Source organism: Natator depressus, chromosome 4 (assembly GCF_965152275.1).
Source record: "Natator depressus isolate rNatDep1 chromosome 4, rNatDep2.hap1, whole genome shotgun sequence".
In the NCBI taxonomy this organism is placed as follows: Eukaryota; Metazoa; Chordata; order Testudines; family Cheloniidae; genus Natator; species Natator depressus.
The window spans coordinates 97,899,682-97,917,753 of record NC_134237.1 but is presented as its reverse complement, the minus strand read 5'-3'; the positions used below and the strand labels follow the sequence as shown (position 1 = coordinate 97,917,753).

The window sequence follows — 18,072 nt, the reverse complement described above, 5'->3', positions numbered from 1 at the left end:
TTTAGACTACCTTAGATCCCACTTTCTTCTGAAGGCTATATTCCAGTGTATTAAAGCTATAGGTTATAAAGAAGTTCTGGAGTTACAAGGCTGTGTTATGCTAGAAAGTAGAAAACTACCTTTTTCCTTTTTTCTCCATCTGTCCAAACTTTCAACACTTCAGAATAGAACGTCATGTGAGGGTACTGAAAAACAAAGGTTCTCTAAAACCTCCTATTTACTTAGTGGTGGAGGAGACTTGGAAGAACAACATTTATTCTGTTCCAAGATTGTAGATAACTTGATTTTAAATCCTGATGTCTGCCGGTCATGCTGACGTTAATTTGGATGCCTACATTGCATTGTCGCTGGCTTGCAGCCCACTTACAGCAAGCCTTAGGGATGGATAAGCTCCTAAAATAAATGGGCCTTTGTTCACCGCTCACTATTTTATATATGAATGAGGTATTTCAGAAGTATATAATCAATCCAACTTATACCTTAATACTGTATGGGTCACTGAGTTAATCTGCATGTTTTCTAGGGGCAGGTGTTGGGTCATGTAGATGTATTATTTTCTGCATAATTAGGTTCTGCTTTGTACTTCATCTTTCTTGATTCTTGCTTGGTGTTCTCTGTATTAATATTAAATACTGTAGATTCCCTTACAGAGCAATGTCCTGTATCTTTCAAGTTTCTCTAGACACATGAAGACAGTTGCTCACTTTCCATTACGTCTTTCAGAGCATCCCTACCTCTTATAGAATGTACTGAATTGGAACTGGAGCTGTTTGCACTGTTTTTAGGATGAATGGGGTAGAAATATAAGATTTATTATCAGTTATTACATGTGCTTCATGCTCTGTCTGTCCCTCTGTGTGAGAGAGATAACACAGGAAGGGAGTGAAATGAGTTATGACTTCAGGGTAAAGTCAAGGTACTGTAGTGGGAAACTTTCATTCTGATACAAGCTTCAAAAGGGAGAATATTTGTACACAGAAATGTAGTCAGCCAGTGTTTTCCTATGTTCTTTGCTGCCCTGGAGAGACTTGTGGTTTTGACATCAGCATTTTCCCTCATTGCTCAGTTTCTCTTTCTATTTGATCATGAAGTCCGAATGTGTTTGGCATGAGCCTATTACCATGTAAGTTATTGTGATGCTACCAGTTCAGCAGCATGACCTCACTTGCAGGTTCAAGTAGAAGGAAGAGAGATAGGAAGCCTTTGTATAAACACAGATATATTTGGTAATTAGCAAACCTGAACTGAAAACAAAAATCCACCTACCCCCCATATGGTTTCCCCCTGCCCTTAATAACTTTTCATAATATACTGAATACTTCCTCCTGTATCAAAGTCCCTCTTTGAAACCCAAAGCAGATTTTGAGGTCTAGTAGCAAGAGAGTCTATGGAGGAAAAGAGCTTTTTGTATCTCCCCTGGCCAGTTGGATTGTGAGTGGTATCGTTGGCTGCTGCAGGGTAGCTCTCATATATTTCCTGTCTCCATAAAGACCTGTGCTAGATTGTAGGCTGTTTGTAAAGGAAAAAGGAAGTTATGCTGAAAGGTAGCTAGATACTGTGGCTGCACTGTGCTGAATGTGTACCAGGATGCTGTCTTTATGGGGCCACCTGCAGCATTAATACACAGCTTACATTAGTAAGATTTCAAGATACACTACAAATGTGATTAGTTGTGTGGCTTGTTAGGATATTAATATGTTTATCAGATACTTATATTAAAAACAAATAAACCCAGATGCTGTTAGAAAACTGAATTCTTTAACTCAAGTCCCATACGCATTGTGTTATGTTTTCCTAATGCAGTTTAGCACTTCCCTTCAGTAGGTAAGAAATAGGGCTGAAGAAAGATTACACTCCGTTCTTATAATTAAAGTGTAGGTACTTACTGTTTTTATTAAAGTTCTTTAATTTATGATTCCATTCAAGCTCAGAACTGACAGCTGAAAATTAATAAATTCTGCTGCTTCCATTTACTTCTTCATAGAGTTCTCATGACCCCCCTCAAAAAACATAACACATACAAGAAGAGATAACACTGTCCAATTTCACTGCATAGCCTAGCTCAGGGATCGGCAACCGTTCAGAAGTGGTGTGCTGAATCTTCATTTATTCACTCTAATTTAAGGTTTCACGTGCCAGTAATACATTTTAACGTTTTTAGAAGGTCTCTTTCTATAAGTCTTTAATATATAACTAAACTACTGTTGTATGTAAAGTAAATAAGGTTTTTAAAATATTTAAGAAGCTTCATTTAAAATTAAATTAAAACACAGAGCCTCCCAGACCGGTGGCCAGGACCCAGGCAGTGCGCGTGCCACTGAAAATCAGCTCACATGCCGCCTTTGGCATGTGTGCCATAGGTTGCCTACCCCTGGCCTAGCTTATACATAACTTAAATATGTACTGGATGTCTTGGGTGATAATTCACCAACCAGGGCAATTGATCTAGCTAGTGAAACACACGATTGACACTTAAATAATTGAATAATAATGGGTCCTGATGTATTGTGACAGGTTCCCCCCGGGATGCCACCTGGAACTGGGGTACCACTGAGCCCGTCTGACACATCAGCCTGGACTCCCTTTACACTGTATTGTTGTGACAGGCCCTCAAGCCCCCTCCAGCACATGTATAGGTAGGGACACACCCAGCTGCAGCTACACACAGATGCTGAGATCAGCTCTTTATGGGAAGGCTCAGCTAAGGCACCTCCCAGGTCCTAAGGCATGCACTTAACTCTGGAGTGTAAACCCAAAATTATACCGTCTTGCACTGCACAGGGAACTGTACAGCGTAAGCTCATGAAATTCACCCCCTCCCTCAATGTGGAGAGGAATATATACAGCTTTCTGCCCCAAGTAATAACTCCCGCACACACTGGTTTTAGACAAAACAAAAACAAGTTTAACTACAAAAGATAGATTCTAAGTGATTATAAGGATAGCAAACAGATCAAAGCAGATTACCTAGCAAATAAAACAAAAAAGCAAACTAAGCTTAATATTCTAAAGAAATTGGATATGAGTAGCAAATTCTCACCCTAAATGATGATTTAAGCTGGCTGGAGGCTCTTCAGGGCATGCTTCACTTGCTTGCAGCTTAAAACCCAGGTATTCCTTCCACAGGCTAGAATTCCCTCTAGCCTGTGTTCAGCCCTTCTCCCCCAGTTCAGTCCTTGTTTCTCAGGTGTTTCCAAGCATCTCCTCTGGGCGGGGAGTCAGTGAAGAACCACATGATGTCACTCCCCTGCCTTAAATAGCTTTTGCATGTGGCAGAAACCCTTTAATTCCAACTTTAGTTCCCACGGCTTTCAGTGAAAAAACACTGGTATTCCAAGGTGGAGTCCAGTACCAGGTGACTTGGTCACATGTCCCTGTAGGGTCATAGCAGCAATGAGTCAGAGGCTGTTTATGGTGTCCTCAGGAAGGCTCCCTTCTGGGAGATTAGCATCTTCTAAGACCTATCCTCTTCCTAACGGCCCTGCCCAGCCAGCCATCTAGACTGATTGCCTTCTGCCTAGTGGGCGTTCCCCAGGTGTAAACACATTTGTAGTAGGTGCATAGACAATATTCCTAACTTCAGATACCAAAATGATGCACGCATACAAATAGGATAATCAGATTCAGTGAATCATAACCTTTTCAGTGATATCTTACATGACCTCTCGCGTAAAATACATCATAGTTATGCCATAATCATATCATAATAATATTGCTATGAAGAATATGGGGCATAATGCCACATGTATATCTAATGCTTTAGAAAAAATCACAGCCCACTACACAACGCATGCATGTGTGCACATGCGCACATTCACTCTCTCTTACATGTGGCTTTTTGTACACTATTTTTGCAGAACAGGAGAAGGAACTCCTTTACATAGCATTGGTCAGTTCATGCCCTTGAAGCATATGACTTAGCTAGCATAGCTGAAAATACAGTTCCTACATAAAATATATGAATATCTGATCCTTTCAAAAATCTCACACACTGTGTGTCTTATTGACTTCCTCTGATGCAGATTCCATGTATTAAAGAAATGTTTCTTTTTCAGTGTAAAACTTTTACAAAAGTTCTGTTTCCCCTTTCAATGTAAGGTACTGTTAAAACAAAATCGTTTAACTATAAAACACAATTACAAAAATGCCTGATTGGTGAATATTTCTAGCCTCTTGATCTCTACAGTGTATGAAGTTGTTATCCTTTGGAAATTTTACTGTTATCTTATCAAAAGATGTGCTTGTTTTATGTACTTTTGGTTTTTCTTTGTTTTCACAGATATGCTCTTTCTTCAGGGATCAGAGGTTATATTTAAAGTGGCTTTAAGCCTGTTGGGAAGTCACAAACCCTTGATTCTGCAACATGAGAACTTAGAAACCATAGTGGATTTTATTAAAAGCATTCTCCCAAACCTGGGCTTGGTACAGATGGAAAAGACCATTAATCAAGTATGAGACAATCTGAACATTTACCTATTATCAAGAGAAATGATGTTCTTTTTAACAGAAGTTAGGAGTAGTAGTATTCTTTTGTAAAATCACAATGGAGAAAAGTGCTTGTGCTATTCCTAGTTGAGAACAGGTTACTAACTGTAATTTGGAATACGTTAAAGAAGCTTTCAAACCGTGTTACTTATACAGTACCCGGGCATCCTTATATATTAGTTAGTCGTCATTAATTACATTGTTAGTTACATTTACAGTTCTGATTTTCACTAAGTGTATTTAATTGATTTTCATTTTGTTGGCAATAATACTGTATCCCATGTACAGTGCATTCTACAGTATAGGGAATAAGGTAGACTGAATGTATACTAGGCTTATCCATTTCCAGAGAGTCTGATTCTCCACATCTAATTTCAGAAGAAAAAAATAGCTTTACAAGAACCTCGTGCATGTTAACTTTTCTTACCCATGCCATAGACTTCTCTTTGTTGATTATGTCTGCTCTGCCAAGTTGTATGATGCAAGTTTGTTAATAGACTCATAGACTATCAGAGTTGGAAGAGACCTCAGGAGATCATCTTGTCCAACGCCCTGCTCAAAGCAGGCACAATCCCCAATTTTTTTTTTTGCCCCAGATCCCTAAATGGCCCCCTCAAGGATTGAACTCACAACCCTGGGTTTAGCAGGCCAATGCTCAAACCACTGAGCTATCATAGCAAAATGCTGTGGAACAGCAAACTTGTCTTCCAGACAGAGGAGATGGGATGGTGCAGTCTCCTGCATTCAGTCATAGTACTGGGAAGCATTGAGTGATCCCTCAAGATGGCAGTTATTCCACTGGGGCAGAAATGATGAAACACTACTGTGATAAAAGGTGGTCCTAACAGATGCACAGTGTAATCTCATTTATCCAAATCTCTTCCCTGTCCCTCAGTGTGAGGTACATGCTACAGAGAGCATCTAGCTCATGCTGGGGGACAAAAAAGGGATTGGGATAATGTGGCGGTCTGGATAATAGAGAAGAGACCCGCAGTCAGCATTGCAAAGAAGCGGACGAGACTCCGGGTGCAGAGGAGGCCACCTTGCTGCTGAATGGCTCCTGTGGCAGCCAGGGAAACCTCTGTAGCCTCGCTGTCACAGGAGTGAGGGAGCAGGGTCATGACAGCAGAGCTGCAGAGGTCTTCCTGCGCTTCTGCAGGGCCAGTGACACCTGTTCCCAGAAGGTGCCGGGGGACGGTGGGGTGGCTGTGGTTCTGGTAGGATAGAGCAGAGACAACTCCCCCCAGCCTGGACTGCAAGGAGGAGGAGGTGGCCACCCCACTGCTGAATGGCTCCTGCCCCATCGCTTAGCCGAAATCCTGATTAGCTGAATAAAATCCGTGTCACCCATGCTGTTTGGATAATCCGGAGTATACTGTATTTGTGGGTCTGTAAAGAATACGGATAACCCGTGTTTGTAGTGGTCTGCATAGAGACCCTATTATCCTGAAAATGACCTGGCTGTGACAACTGATTCACAGTGAGGGGAAATACAGATGGCAAGTATTGCTATTTTATTATCTGTATTGCTGTAGCGCCTAGGAGCCTAATCATGGACCAGGACCTCCTTGTACTAGGTGCTGTACAAACACAGAACAGAAATGTGGTGACTTGTTCCCCTTTCCTTTCCCCAAAACATGGTGAGGTTCACTCTGCCGTTGGAGCTGCATTTGCCTGTCCATAGGTAGCCCTGGGGGCTGAGAAGTGAGAGTGGCCTTCAAACCAGAAGGATCTATGGTGAAAGCACTGCAACCCTGCAGAATGGCTTTCCATTTGCTGGCAGCAATGCTCCTTTAAAACAAACAGGCTCATTAAACTAGCTAAGGATTTTTCCCGACACTTAATATCAGAGGAAGGTGGGCCAAATTGGAGGGGATTGGGGTCTAGGGGGGAAGGACATTAAAAGTGTTGGTACTCTCTGGAGGGGTAGATTATGTACAGTGCACAAAGGCCAGAGTACAGGACTGTACAGAGAGACCTACGGCTAGGTGATTTGAGGGAAACTTCTAGGTCTGAGCAGAAGCAACAGGGTATTTTGCCCTGTGTTCAAACTGCTCTAGTTTCAGAGCAGGCAGGTAAAAGGACCTGAGGACTGAACAGCTGCTCTCCTTTGATAAGGACTGCTGCTAGAGAGAGCAGCTCATTGATCGCAGCTTCTACAAGGCTACTAGGCAAATCCGTATCCTCCCACCTCCCCCAACTGTAGCCTGTGGCTTTCATGCCATAACTTGCCCTAAGTTGGTTAGCTTTTAAGTGAAATTTCTGATTTGCCTAACGTTCTGTCCTTTTGGAGTTGATGCTTTGGTTATGATAGCAGGGACTTCCCTCCCCTCTCTGAGTGCAAAGGAGTTTGGAAGACAGCGGTCATGAAAAAACTAACAGTCTGGCTTGCAGAATTTCATAGGCTGATTCTGAAACAACTGTGTGTTTTCTGCAGAATCTTTCATTTTCATAGAAAATGGAAATCCCATAAATGCACATGAAAAATAGGAAGAATAGTAAGAGGCCAATGAGGCTCCCTCAGGAGCTCTTTAATGACGTGAAAATCAAAAAGGAATCCTACAAAAAGTGGAAATGTGGACAGATTGCTACAGATCAGTACAAAAGATAGCAAAAGCATATAAGGACAAAATCAGAAAGGGTAAGGCACAACATGAGTTATACCTTGGAAGGGACATAAAAAGCAATAAGAAGAGGTTCCATAAATACATTGGGAGCAAGGGAAAGCTGAAGGAAAGTGTAGATCCTCTACTTAGTGGGGAAGGAGAGTTAATGGATGCCATCAAGAAAGCTGAGGTGTTGAATTCCTATTTTGCTTCAGTCTTTACTAACAAAGTAAAATGTGACCAGATTCTTAACATAGTTAATGTTAACAACAAGGGGGAAGGAACACAAGCCAAAATAGGGAAAGAAAAGGTTAAAGAATATTTAGATAAGTTAGATTTATATGTCTAACAGCAGAGCCTTATGAAATTCACCCTAGAATACTTAACGAACTAGCTGATTCAATCTCAGAACCGTTAGCGATTATCTTCAAGATCTCATGGAGGATGGTCCCAGAGGACTGGAGAAGGGCAAACATAGTATCTGTTCTTTTTAAAAGGGAACAAAGAAGTGCCAGGGAATTATAGACCAGTCAACCAAACTTGGATATATGGAAAGATACTGGAACAAGTTATTAAACAATCAATTTGTAAACACCTAGAGGATAATAGGATAATACGTAATAGCCAACATGTATTTGTCAAGAAAAATTTATGCCAAACCAACCTCACATTCTTCTTTGACAGGGTTACTAGCCTAGTGGATCGGGAGGAAACTGTAGATATGATATACCTGGATTTTAGTAAGGCTTTGACACAGTCCCACATGACAGTCTCATAAGCAAACTAGGGGAAGTTGTCTAGATGAAATTACTGTAAGATGGGTTGAAAGACCATATTCAAATAGTAGTTATCAATGGTTTGCTGTCAAACTGGGAGGCTATATCTAGTGGGTCCGGCATAGATCTGGCCTTGGTCCGATACTATTCAATATTTTCATTAATTACTTGAATAATGGAGTGGAGAGTATGCTTACAAAATTTGCAGATAACACCAAGCTGGGAGGGGTTGCAAGCACTTTGGAGGACAAGATTAGAATTCAAAATGACCTTGATAAATTGGAGAATTGATCTGAAATCAACAAGATGAAATTCAATAAAGTACTACATTTAGGGAGGAAAAATCAAATGCACAACTACAAAATGGGGAATAACTGCCTAGGCAGCAGTACTGAAGAAAAGGATCTGGGGGTTATAGTGGGTCACTATAGGGAGCCAGGGTGGCCTCCCTTTGAACCAGAAGGTAAAGAGCCACCCTCTCAGCCTGAGTGGGCGGGGCCAGACCACGCTTACTCCAATCCCTAGAAGGTGAGGGGTGGAACAGGAAGTACAAAGGGCAGGACCCTTTGCCCAGTGAGGGCAGCACCAGGGAGGGAGACAGACACAGGCTGCTGGCTATTCCCTCCAGACCCTGCTGCCGACCCAGGGGAGGCCCTGGGCCAGGAGGAACCTGACCTGGAGGAAGGACTGAGGCGACCAGGACTGCCAGCCGCTGAGTACCCGGGGGACCTGGAGGGGCCAGGCTGTAACCCAGGCCAGCCTGAGCCTGACACAGAGAGAGAGCTGGAGCTACCAGCAGCTGAATACCCGGACGAGCTGGGGGGACCGGAAAGGCCCCCTTGAGAGACCGGGTAGGAAGTAGCCCAGGGGCAGAACTGCACAGTGTGGTGGGTGTATTTGGTCAGCAGGGCGCGGATGGTTTTCTGCTGACCCAGCGGCGGGACCCTCTCCTCCCGCCACTGTCAGGGCCCTGGGCTGGAACGCAGTGGAGTTGGCGCTGTGCGCTACAAACCCGTGCTGGCGCTCCCCTGCCCGAGGGGCGCGCTGCAGACTCGTGCCGGCGCTCCCCTGCCCGAGGGGCGCGCTGCAGACTCGTGCCGGCGCTCCCCGCCCGAGGGGCGCGCTGCAGACTCGTGCCGGCGCTCCCCGCCCGAGGGGCGCGCTGCAGACTCGTGCCGGCGCTCCCCGCCCGAGGGGCGCGCTGCAGACTCGTGCCGGCGCTCCCCGCCCGAGGGGCGCGCTGCAGACTCGTGCCGGCGTTCCCCTGCCCGAGGGGCGCGCTGCAGACTCGTGCCGGCGTTCCCCTGCCCGAGGGGCGCGCTGCAGACTCGTGCCGGCGTTCCCCTGCCCGAGGGGCGCGCTGCAGACTCGTGTCGGCGCTCCCCTGCCCGAGGGGCGCGCTGCAGACTCGTGTCGGCGCTCCCCTGCCCGAGGGGCGCGCTGCAGACTCGTGTCGGCGCTCCCCTGCCCGAGGGGCGCGCTGCAGACTCGTGCTGGTGCCCCCTGCCAGAGGGGCGCGCTGCAGACTTGTGCCGGCGCTCCCCTGCCCGAGGGGCGCGCTGCAGACTCGTGCTGGTGCCCCCTGCCAGAGGGGCACGCTTCAGACTCTGGCCGGCACACCTTCTCCGCTAATTCCCCAGTGCCCGAAAGGTGTGACTAAGGCTGGCCAGTGGGACAGTAGCTCTCCATCGCCCCCTAGAGGCTCGGTGAACCGATTGAAACCTGTCACAGTCACAAATTGAATATGAGTCAACAGTGTGATGCAGCTTCTAAAAAGGCTAATATAATTCTGAAGTATGTTAACAGGAGTGTCATATGTAAGACACGGAAGGTACTTGTCCTGCTCCACTCAGCACTGGTAAGGCCTCAGCTGGAGCACTGTGTCCAGTTCTGGGTGCCACACTTTAGGAAATATGTGGACAAATTGGAGAGAGTCCAGAGGAGAGCAGCAAAAATGTTAAAAGTTTTAGAAAATCTGACCTGTAAATTAAAAAAAAAACCCTGGGTTTGTTTAGTCTTGGGAAAAGAACACTGGGGGGGACCTATAACAATCTTCAAATATGTTAAGGGCTTCTGTAAAGAAGATGGTATCAGGGATAATCTATGTATTCTTGGTCCTGTTTCTTGAGGTTCCCTCTAATCCTATGTTTCTATGATTCTGTGATTTACTTATACCTAAACTATGTTTGAGATCCAGTCTTTAATGTTCAGAAGCCCAAATATTTACACTCATGCTGCAATAAAACTATTAGGGATCATTTTTATAGTGTGAGTAATAAACAGGTAATATGAATTCTAAGGTTGTTACAATCATTTTATTCAGCTGATACCTTCTTAAATTATGTTCCTCCTGTAGCAATGAAAACTTTACCCCTTGTATCCCAAAGCAAAGGAGGGAAACAGGCAATATTTCTCATTACTTCAATGAGTATCTCAGATGGGAATTGACTTTTGACTCCTTTCTAAGAGAAATCTGACACAAGAAGTTAAAATAAGGAACAACTGATTAACTTCAGTAATTGGGGTATTTTCCTATTGTATCTTTATTGAGTGACTCAAGTTTAGTTTTCCATTTGTTTCTATGATTTGACATTTGTGTCATTCTCATTTCATCTTTTCATTGCATTCAGTGAGGTAGTTCAGGGACCTTAGAGTAATACAGTCTACCACTTAGCTTTCCTGGAAAATTGGAAAGCGGATATACTAAGACCACAAGCAGAGGGGAGAACATTATAGTATTTCTTTCCTTTGGCTCTCTCTCAATGTACTTTGCTTTATTTGTCTGCCTTTAAAGTATAAGGTCTCTTTAGCAGGGTGTGGCTCAATATTTGTCTTGATAAGGACTGAAGATACTGTCAATGATTAACAGCTAGTGATTAAAAATAGAATTCTGCTCCAACATGGTTTAATGTTTCCTCTATGAAATCCTTTGAAGTAATAATAGAATTTTAATATTTTTTCAGACACTAAAAATGTTATTATATAACAAGGTCAGAAATAGGTGAAGTAGCTGCACACACAGTACTTTTCATGTGAAGCTTTTGCTGTGCTGTACAAAGGTAGATAGGTATTATCCACATTTTACATGTGTGGTGGCTGAGACATAAAGGGGTTTGAGCTACAGTTTTCAAAAGTGACACCCAAATTTGGATACCTCCATTTTTGGATGCCCAACCTGACTTAAGTTTGGTACCTAAAAATGGAAACACCTAAAATGGTGGCCACTTTTTGAAAACTTTGGTAAAAGTGACCTCTCAAAGTCATACAATAAATAAATGTCAGAATTTGAAATGAACTCATGTCTGACTCCTGTGCATGTCCTCTACCCATTGGACATCACTGCCTCAAGACTATGGGACATAAGCTAAAAAAGTACTCTACAGCATAAAAATAAACCAACATAATATTTATGCATTTGATTCTCTTGATCTTCATAGCATCTAATACCATTATGTATATAACAGGTGTTTGAAATGGATATCGCCAAGCAGTTGCAAGCTTACGAAGTTGAATACCATGTGCTTCAGGATGAGTTGATAGATTCGTCTCTCAGTGACAATCAGAGAATGGATAAGTTGGAGAAGGCAAACACTAGTTTGAGAAAACAGAACTTTGATCTACTGGAGGAGTTGCAGGTACAGTTTATATTTCCATCTAACGAGCCATTGATACCGTTGTTTGTTCATATTTTCAGAAGAGACCATTGTATAGAGGAGACACGGGCCAGATTTGATCCAGGTTAAGGCATAACTGAAATCACTGTCTTCAGTATTTACTATTTACAGTTGGTACCAGATGGACTTACCAGTATTTAAAACCTTTTAAGTTTGTCTGGAGCAGAGGTTCCCGAATGTAGGGCTTTCTGGTGGCCTGTGGAAAGCTGGCTGGAGTCACTTCAGTTAATGAAGTTTAGCAGCTGGAGAAGACAGCTAAAGATACATTCATGCAGTCTTAACATTATTTTCGCATTTAAGCCATTGCTGTAGTCAGGCAGTCACAAATGGGAGAGATGTCTATGAGACACATTCTCTATTAAGAGATGATCCTTGTTATGAGAAAGTTTGAGAACCCATGATCCAGAATGATTAGAAACACATGAAATAGTACATCTTGATGTCCAGTGTCTGACCTCAGTCCATTCAATCTGCAGTTGTCGATGGCTGCTTCAAAACTTGCCCTCTGTGGGACGAGAGAGACAAGGCAGCTCTTCAGAGATGGTATGCTTGGTCTCTGAAGGAGCTGATCCACTCTGAACTCCTCATGGCTCCTTCTTTCTGTCTGATCTGCAAAGAAACATTTTAATACAACTTCTGAGTACATGGGTAGTTAGAAGGGAATATGGGGGTAAGAGATGGGCTATATATTTAGATTTTCAAGCCTCTTGGATCAAAAACAAAAACTTGGAAGCTAGATGACACAGTAGGTAAGATGAAATACAGGCCTTTGGATGCTTATTCAAATCCTACTCAGCTTGGTAAAATGTAACCTCTAGGCACGGGAAACACAGTGGAAGGTTTGTTCCTCAGTCGTTCGCAGACACATTTTTTCCTTCTGAGTCATGATGTTTCTGCGCCTTGATACCTATGGAGTGTAATTTTACAGTGAGTAGAGCCCTGGATTAATAGTGATGCTATTCTTAATTAAATAGATCTATTAGCTAATTATTTGTAGATTTAACTTTTAATCTTCTCTGCTCTGTATTATATTCTAGGTTTAATCACACTAGTGCCTAAACAGTAAAGATTAGAAAGAGAGAGAGAGAGAGAAAATGGATTGTTGTCTGTAGACAATGCTATTTATAAGTAATACTAAGTTTGTGGAAGTAGCAGTACTTACACTTTAATTCAGTGTGTGTTTTCTACATAATTGGAAAATCTACTGTAAATATGACCTATCTCAGTAGGACCTTTTAAAAGCCTGAAGGACTGAGGAGAACTCTGTCTGTAAGGTCCACTCGTTTCACAGTTTTTAGTAAATTCTTGTTTTCTTTTCCCACTTCAGGTGGCAAATGGAAAGATCCAAAACCTAGAAGCTACAGTAGAAATTTTACTGAACAACGAGTGCAAATTGAAGCAATCCATTCTCACTCTAGAGCTGGAGAGGAAAGCTTTGCTGCAGACAGTGGAAGATCTACGCATGCAGACAGGCAGCCCAGGTGGAAAACATCTACTTACCAGGCAAGAGTGCATGGATGCCAACTGACAGCTGCAATTGTAATGGAGCAGACAAGTTCCACAAAGGGAAGAACTGTTTTTTACTGTCATCATTGGGATTTGACACCGTCGTCCTAGCATTGTAGCTGATTGGGGGAATGGGAGTGTCTGCAAAAATATGAGAAGCACGTTTCTCAGGGAGGAGACTCTTGCTTGTTAACTTATACAATTCTTATGAACTATAAAATATGCAATATAACAATGGGCAGGAAAAATATATCTTTCACTAAATAACATATGTACACTCCAGATACAATGTACTGTAAATATTTGCACTCATGGACTCTTCCATAAGTGCTTCTAAACCTAAGTGCTTCATATTGATTACGTGTGTTCCTTTTTCTATTTAGAAAACTCCACGTTAAATAGCATGTCCTGTAAAAGGCTGGAGAATTACAGCAGTGAAGAGCTTCGGAACTGACTCTGCCTTTTTGGGGCTACACAGTATTAGCATTCACAGATAGGTTTGTGATCGTACTAGATAGATTTCTGAGGGTGTAATTCCCCTGTGACTCGGCTGGGTTCCACTAGTCATCTTATTAAGGCCTCTAATAACTGCTTTGTGTGCTTAAAGGTGTTAACTTAGCGGACACTGGAGAGCTGGACTTGGTTGTACGTAACTATAATTATGGGGCATTTTTCCATCAGTTTTTATGAAACATACTGTTTTAATACGTTTTGTTTTGACATCCATTGTTTTAGTACTGTTGATTGACATGATCTGATAAATGTATCATTGAAGGTAACTGAATTTTACTTTCCCAACAGAATACACTGACATTGTCATGGTAGAGTCTGTCACTGTCACAGCATTGTAGTGGATTTATCATCATACCTAAAGGGGTCATTTTATTTATTTCTGATCTGCTGTGTGATGTCAGACAGCCTCTTTCAGGGAACCGAATGCCTGCTGATTTTTAGTTTCATTTGATACTCAGTGCCTATCCACCCTTTGGAGAAGAACAGTGTTTAAGACTTTTTCTCCGAAATGGTGGAGGCACTTCAAAGCTTGATTTTGTGCCAGACATACTTAAACTGCTTTATAAAGGATATTGGGCTAAAGTATGAATTAGGACCGTGGTCTATTTACAACACCTCTTTTGAGAAAGATTACACATTTTAAAAAGTTCACTTTTCTGTAAAATACAATGAAAGTAGTTTTTTGGCCAGTTAAAGCGCCACTTTTTCAACTACAGGTGCAGTAATAGCTAAGGAGATCCAGTTAACTTGTTGCTGTTTAATTAGACCAAAGAGTACCACAAATTTGTTCTTCCCCAAACTCAGTGTTACAGGTATCAACTTGCTGCTATAGTGGAGATTACTATTTCAGATGTGAGTTTCCTAAATTGTCAGTTTCTTATTCTTAAAATATTAGGGCACATTTATTTCTCTAATCCACAATGTGGTGGAAGATCTTTTACCTTCATGCATGTTTCTCTATGGTACATTCTGCTTGCAGCTGTAATGTGCATCTCTGATGCGAATCAAATCCCACCGTGTGGATTAAAGTGGAGAATTTGCTCTTTAATTTCTAAACCACAGATTGACTCCTGTAATTTCTTAAATGTGGCTGGTTCTCCAAATCCACACTGTTTGCTTAGAGTCTAAATTCCATACAAGCCAGACATTACAAATCTCTTTACCTCTTGTGTTTTGTTTTTGAATTGAGAAACCATACAGAAGCTCACACTTCACATTTTAAAATCTCTTTACATCGTACTCTTTTACAGTTTGAGGGCGAAGTTATGTTGCATTTGGACATCTTGGAGCCATTACTCATACATTGGCTTTTTACATTAAACAAAAGAGCAACAGAGAAAAGTTAATGATCCATGCCAAAATTTATGTTTGCACGTTTTGTTGCATCTAAGAACAAAAACAAAGTTCTCTATGTGATAGTTCAGAAGCTAATATGTTAAGAGTTTCCCTGAGATCACAGTAGGATTTTTAAATAGTTATTAATGAAAACTGATGGACATCAAACTTTTTTAGACACACTAAGAACCCCAGTTGTGAACTTGGGACCTGCGTCTGTATCTCTTGGCTCAGGTTGTATATTTTTGGTATGACTCAAGGAGTGCAGTAATTTGGCTCGTGTTCTCCTTCTCTCCCAGTGTCAGTGGAGGAAAGCCTCTGGCCCAAAGATTTTTTCAAGAATATATTTTCCTTTGGACAATATGATGCTGAGTTGAAATGGGGGCTAGAATAACTCTTCCCAGAGGAAAGTGTGGTCAGTAGGTAGGCATCAGTTTTCAGTCTCAAGTGTCCACATGTTTGTGACAGTTTGACTTTGCCAAGAAGCAGAGCTTTCCGGGGTGAAACCTGTCCATTTACAAATGCACCAGATTTTGCTAAAGTTGTAACTACCCCACGTGACTGACACACTGAGGCCCTGGTCATCCCCAGTACAGGATCTGAGCAGTAATGGGACAACTGCATTAGGATCTTCTCTTGCTTACATGGAATCAGATGCGTGTGCTGTTTCTATGGGATCATTTTCCTGCCTTTTCTGCCCTGTGCCACTAGATCTCAAGGGGGGGCAGGATGGAAAAGTGTGGAGTAATGGAGGTGCTCTGCTCCAAGTCTCCAACCCTTGCAAAGCCCAGGCGTTTCCATGCATAAATGAGAGAGAAGTAATACAGCTTGTATGACACCCCTGACACACACCTTCAGGTCCCCTCTGCTCCTGGCGACTCTATCAATAGCAGTACAGTTCTGTGTTACCGGGGGGGAGGATCCTGAACTATCCCTACAGGCTGGCTGCTGTATCAGAACAGAAGGCAGCTCCCTTACCTGTAGTTAGCAGATACTAGCAGTTGGGAACCCATAAATCCATGTCCTAGCCCGCAAAAGGGAAAAATCCTCCCTCCCTCCCAAAGGAATGGTCTATGGAAAGCTGCAAGTTGAAGCTCACTGAATTTTCTCCCCCTTGCCTCTCCCACAGGTGATTAGTCTCTGTCCCTTCCCCCATCCCCGCAATGGTGCACAGAACAGGGGGAGAAAAAACAAAGGGGGAAAAGGAGAGCAACTTCCTAGGATTCCCCAGGAGATGGTCCCAAGAGTTCATTCCCATGCACAACTTGCGCCTTAAGAGGTGCTTTGCTGTCCTCATTCTGTGAGTAATGTAAGGGTACTGATGATGAACAGGAGAGGGGGTCAGCTACGGCAGAAGAGAGACTTGGCCTGTAATGTGGCAAGAGCTAATCATGCCATCTGCGACAAGAAAGAGTCTGCTCCACTAGTGCTTTGCAGTCAACAGTGCCCCATGGTCTGGCGTGTGGAATGCCACCCTGCAATAGCAGGCTTTCTTTTCCTTGTCACACATATGAGGACATGCCGCTGCCCTCATTGCTGGCTCGTTGGCATGTCTATACCTTGGCCCATTTATTTTTAAGAGATCATTATATAGAACCTGAGAATAATGATGACACAGTGCCCATCATCTGAGGAAGTCGATGCACTTTACAAAAGTGGGTAAGCATTATGATTCCTCTTTAATATAGAGTGAGGAAGTAAATCACAAAGGAGTTGAGAGACTTATCACAGGTTGCACAATGTTTTAGTGGTAGTTCAAACTAAAATCCAGATCTTCTGAGTGCCAGACCTGCACTCTCAAACACTAAATAATTCTGCCCCTAGTTGGTTACTGCAAAATCTCTGGCTTTCTCTGATGTTACTGTGGTCTTCAGAACCATGGTATTTTCTTTTCACTTTCAATTCCCCTTTTTCCTCCCCTCCCCCTCCAAAATGTACACTCCACAATGAGAGTGCTTCTTCACGCTTTCAAAGGAGGTGGATAAATCTTAGGCCAGATTCTGTGTTGCAACTCTCAGGAGAGACAACACGGGAAGGCAGAGGGGATCAACAGTGGCTTCAGCCTACCTGTGTGGCTCTCAGATTCAAGCACTAATTAGAGCAGTGTCTTGGGGCTGGTCTGACTACTAGCAGCTTCCTCAGACTTCCTAATGCGCTATTCTGCAGCCCAAAATGTCCAGAGGACACGGTCCTGGAGCAGTACAAAAAGGGGCAGAGCACAGGCTGGAATCTGACCCAGTGACTGTAATTACACTCTTCTTCCATTGATCTCACAGCCCACACACCCTCAGAGCCTGATGGGCAGGCGTAGTTCAGCTGGGAAGCTTGGCTCATGGAGAAGAATGGGAGCCTGAGGCACCATGACTGTATTTTCATACTGGAGGTTTTGGGTCTTCGGTTTTTCAACACAAAGTTGAAATTTTCCATAGAAACCAAACAATTCACATTAAGAATTTCATTTAGTCAAAACCCAATTTTCTGTCCAAAACCAGGTTTGATGGAAAATTTCTGACCCACCCTACTTAATACGCTACATTAATGTATGCGTCCCCATCTCTGAGACACATGTAGATATTACAGAACTGCTGGAGCAATCTTTAAAAAAAATTCTGCCCTATTACAATTGCAGAATCTGAATATTGAACTAAAGTGTTGTTTGTTTACTGCAGTGGAAATTAAGCTCTGTTTGTTTCATTAGTGCTTGCTGTATGGGGGCGTCTTGTGTTGGGCTGTGGGACTCATTTGAAAATGGGTGTATTGGCAAAAAGGGTATACCTTTATTTGGGTGGTTGGGCCACTTTCCCTTTCTTGGAACAGATTAATATTTGTTAAATTGGTTCCGTTTCACAAGCTATTGAGAGATGATGCAAAGAAGCCATTGGCAATGCACATCAACAAGAGTCTTGGACCTAAGAGACCTGGGAAGTGGCTGTGTATTCCTGAGTGCTATCTACTGGTACTTTATCAATTAACTCTTTACAGATGTACAGACATCTCTTTTATAGAGCACTCCTGTAACACAGGCAAGGTGGTCTGGTGTCAGGAGGCAGAGTTGTGATGGGCAGCAAATCCTTTTGGCCTGAGGGTGAGAGATTCTCTCTGTTTTTGCTAAGCATTAGGAATGAATTGCTATGTCTGGGCAGGAGAGCCGGGATGAGAGCAAGTTCCACAAAAGGA

The 18,072-nt window shown here is 42.8% G+C and overlaps 1 protein-coding gene across 1 annotated transcript in view; it reads left to right on the top strand.

Moving 5' to 3' along the window:
• TBC1D1 (TBC1 domain family member 1) overlaps nt 1-18,072 on the top strand; it is a 246,980-nt gene that overhangs the window by 181,205 nt on the left and 47,703 nt on the right. Inside the window, exons 20-22 of the mRNA XM_074951553.1 lie at nt 4,280-4,449; nt 11,332-11,502; nt 12,869-13,044. Coding sequence (XP_074807654.1) covers nt 4,280-4,449; nt 11,332-11,502; nt 12,869-13,044 — 517 coding nt within the window. The remainder of the gene's footprint in view (nt 1-4,279; nt 4,450-11,331; nt 11,503-12,868; nt 13,045-18,072) is intronic.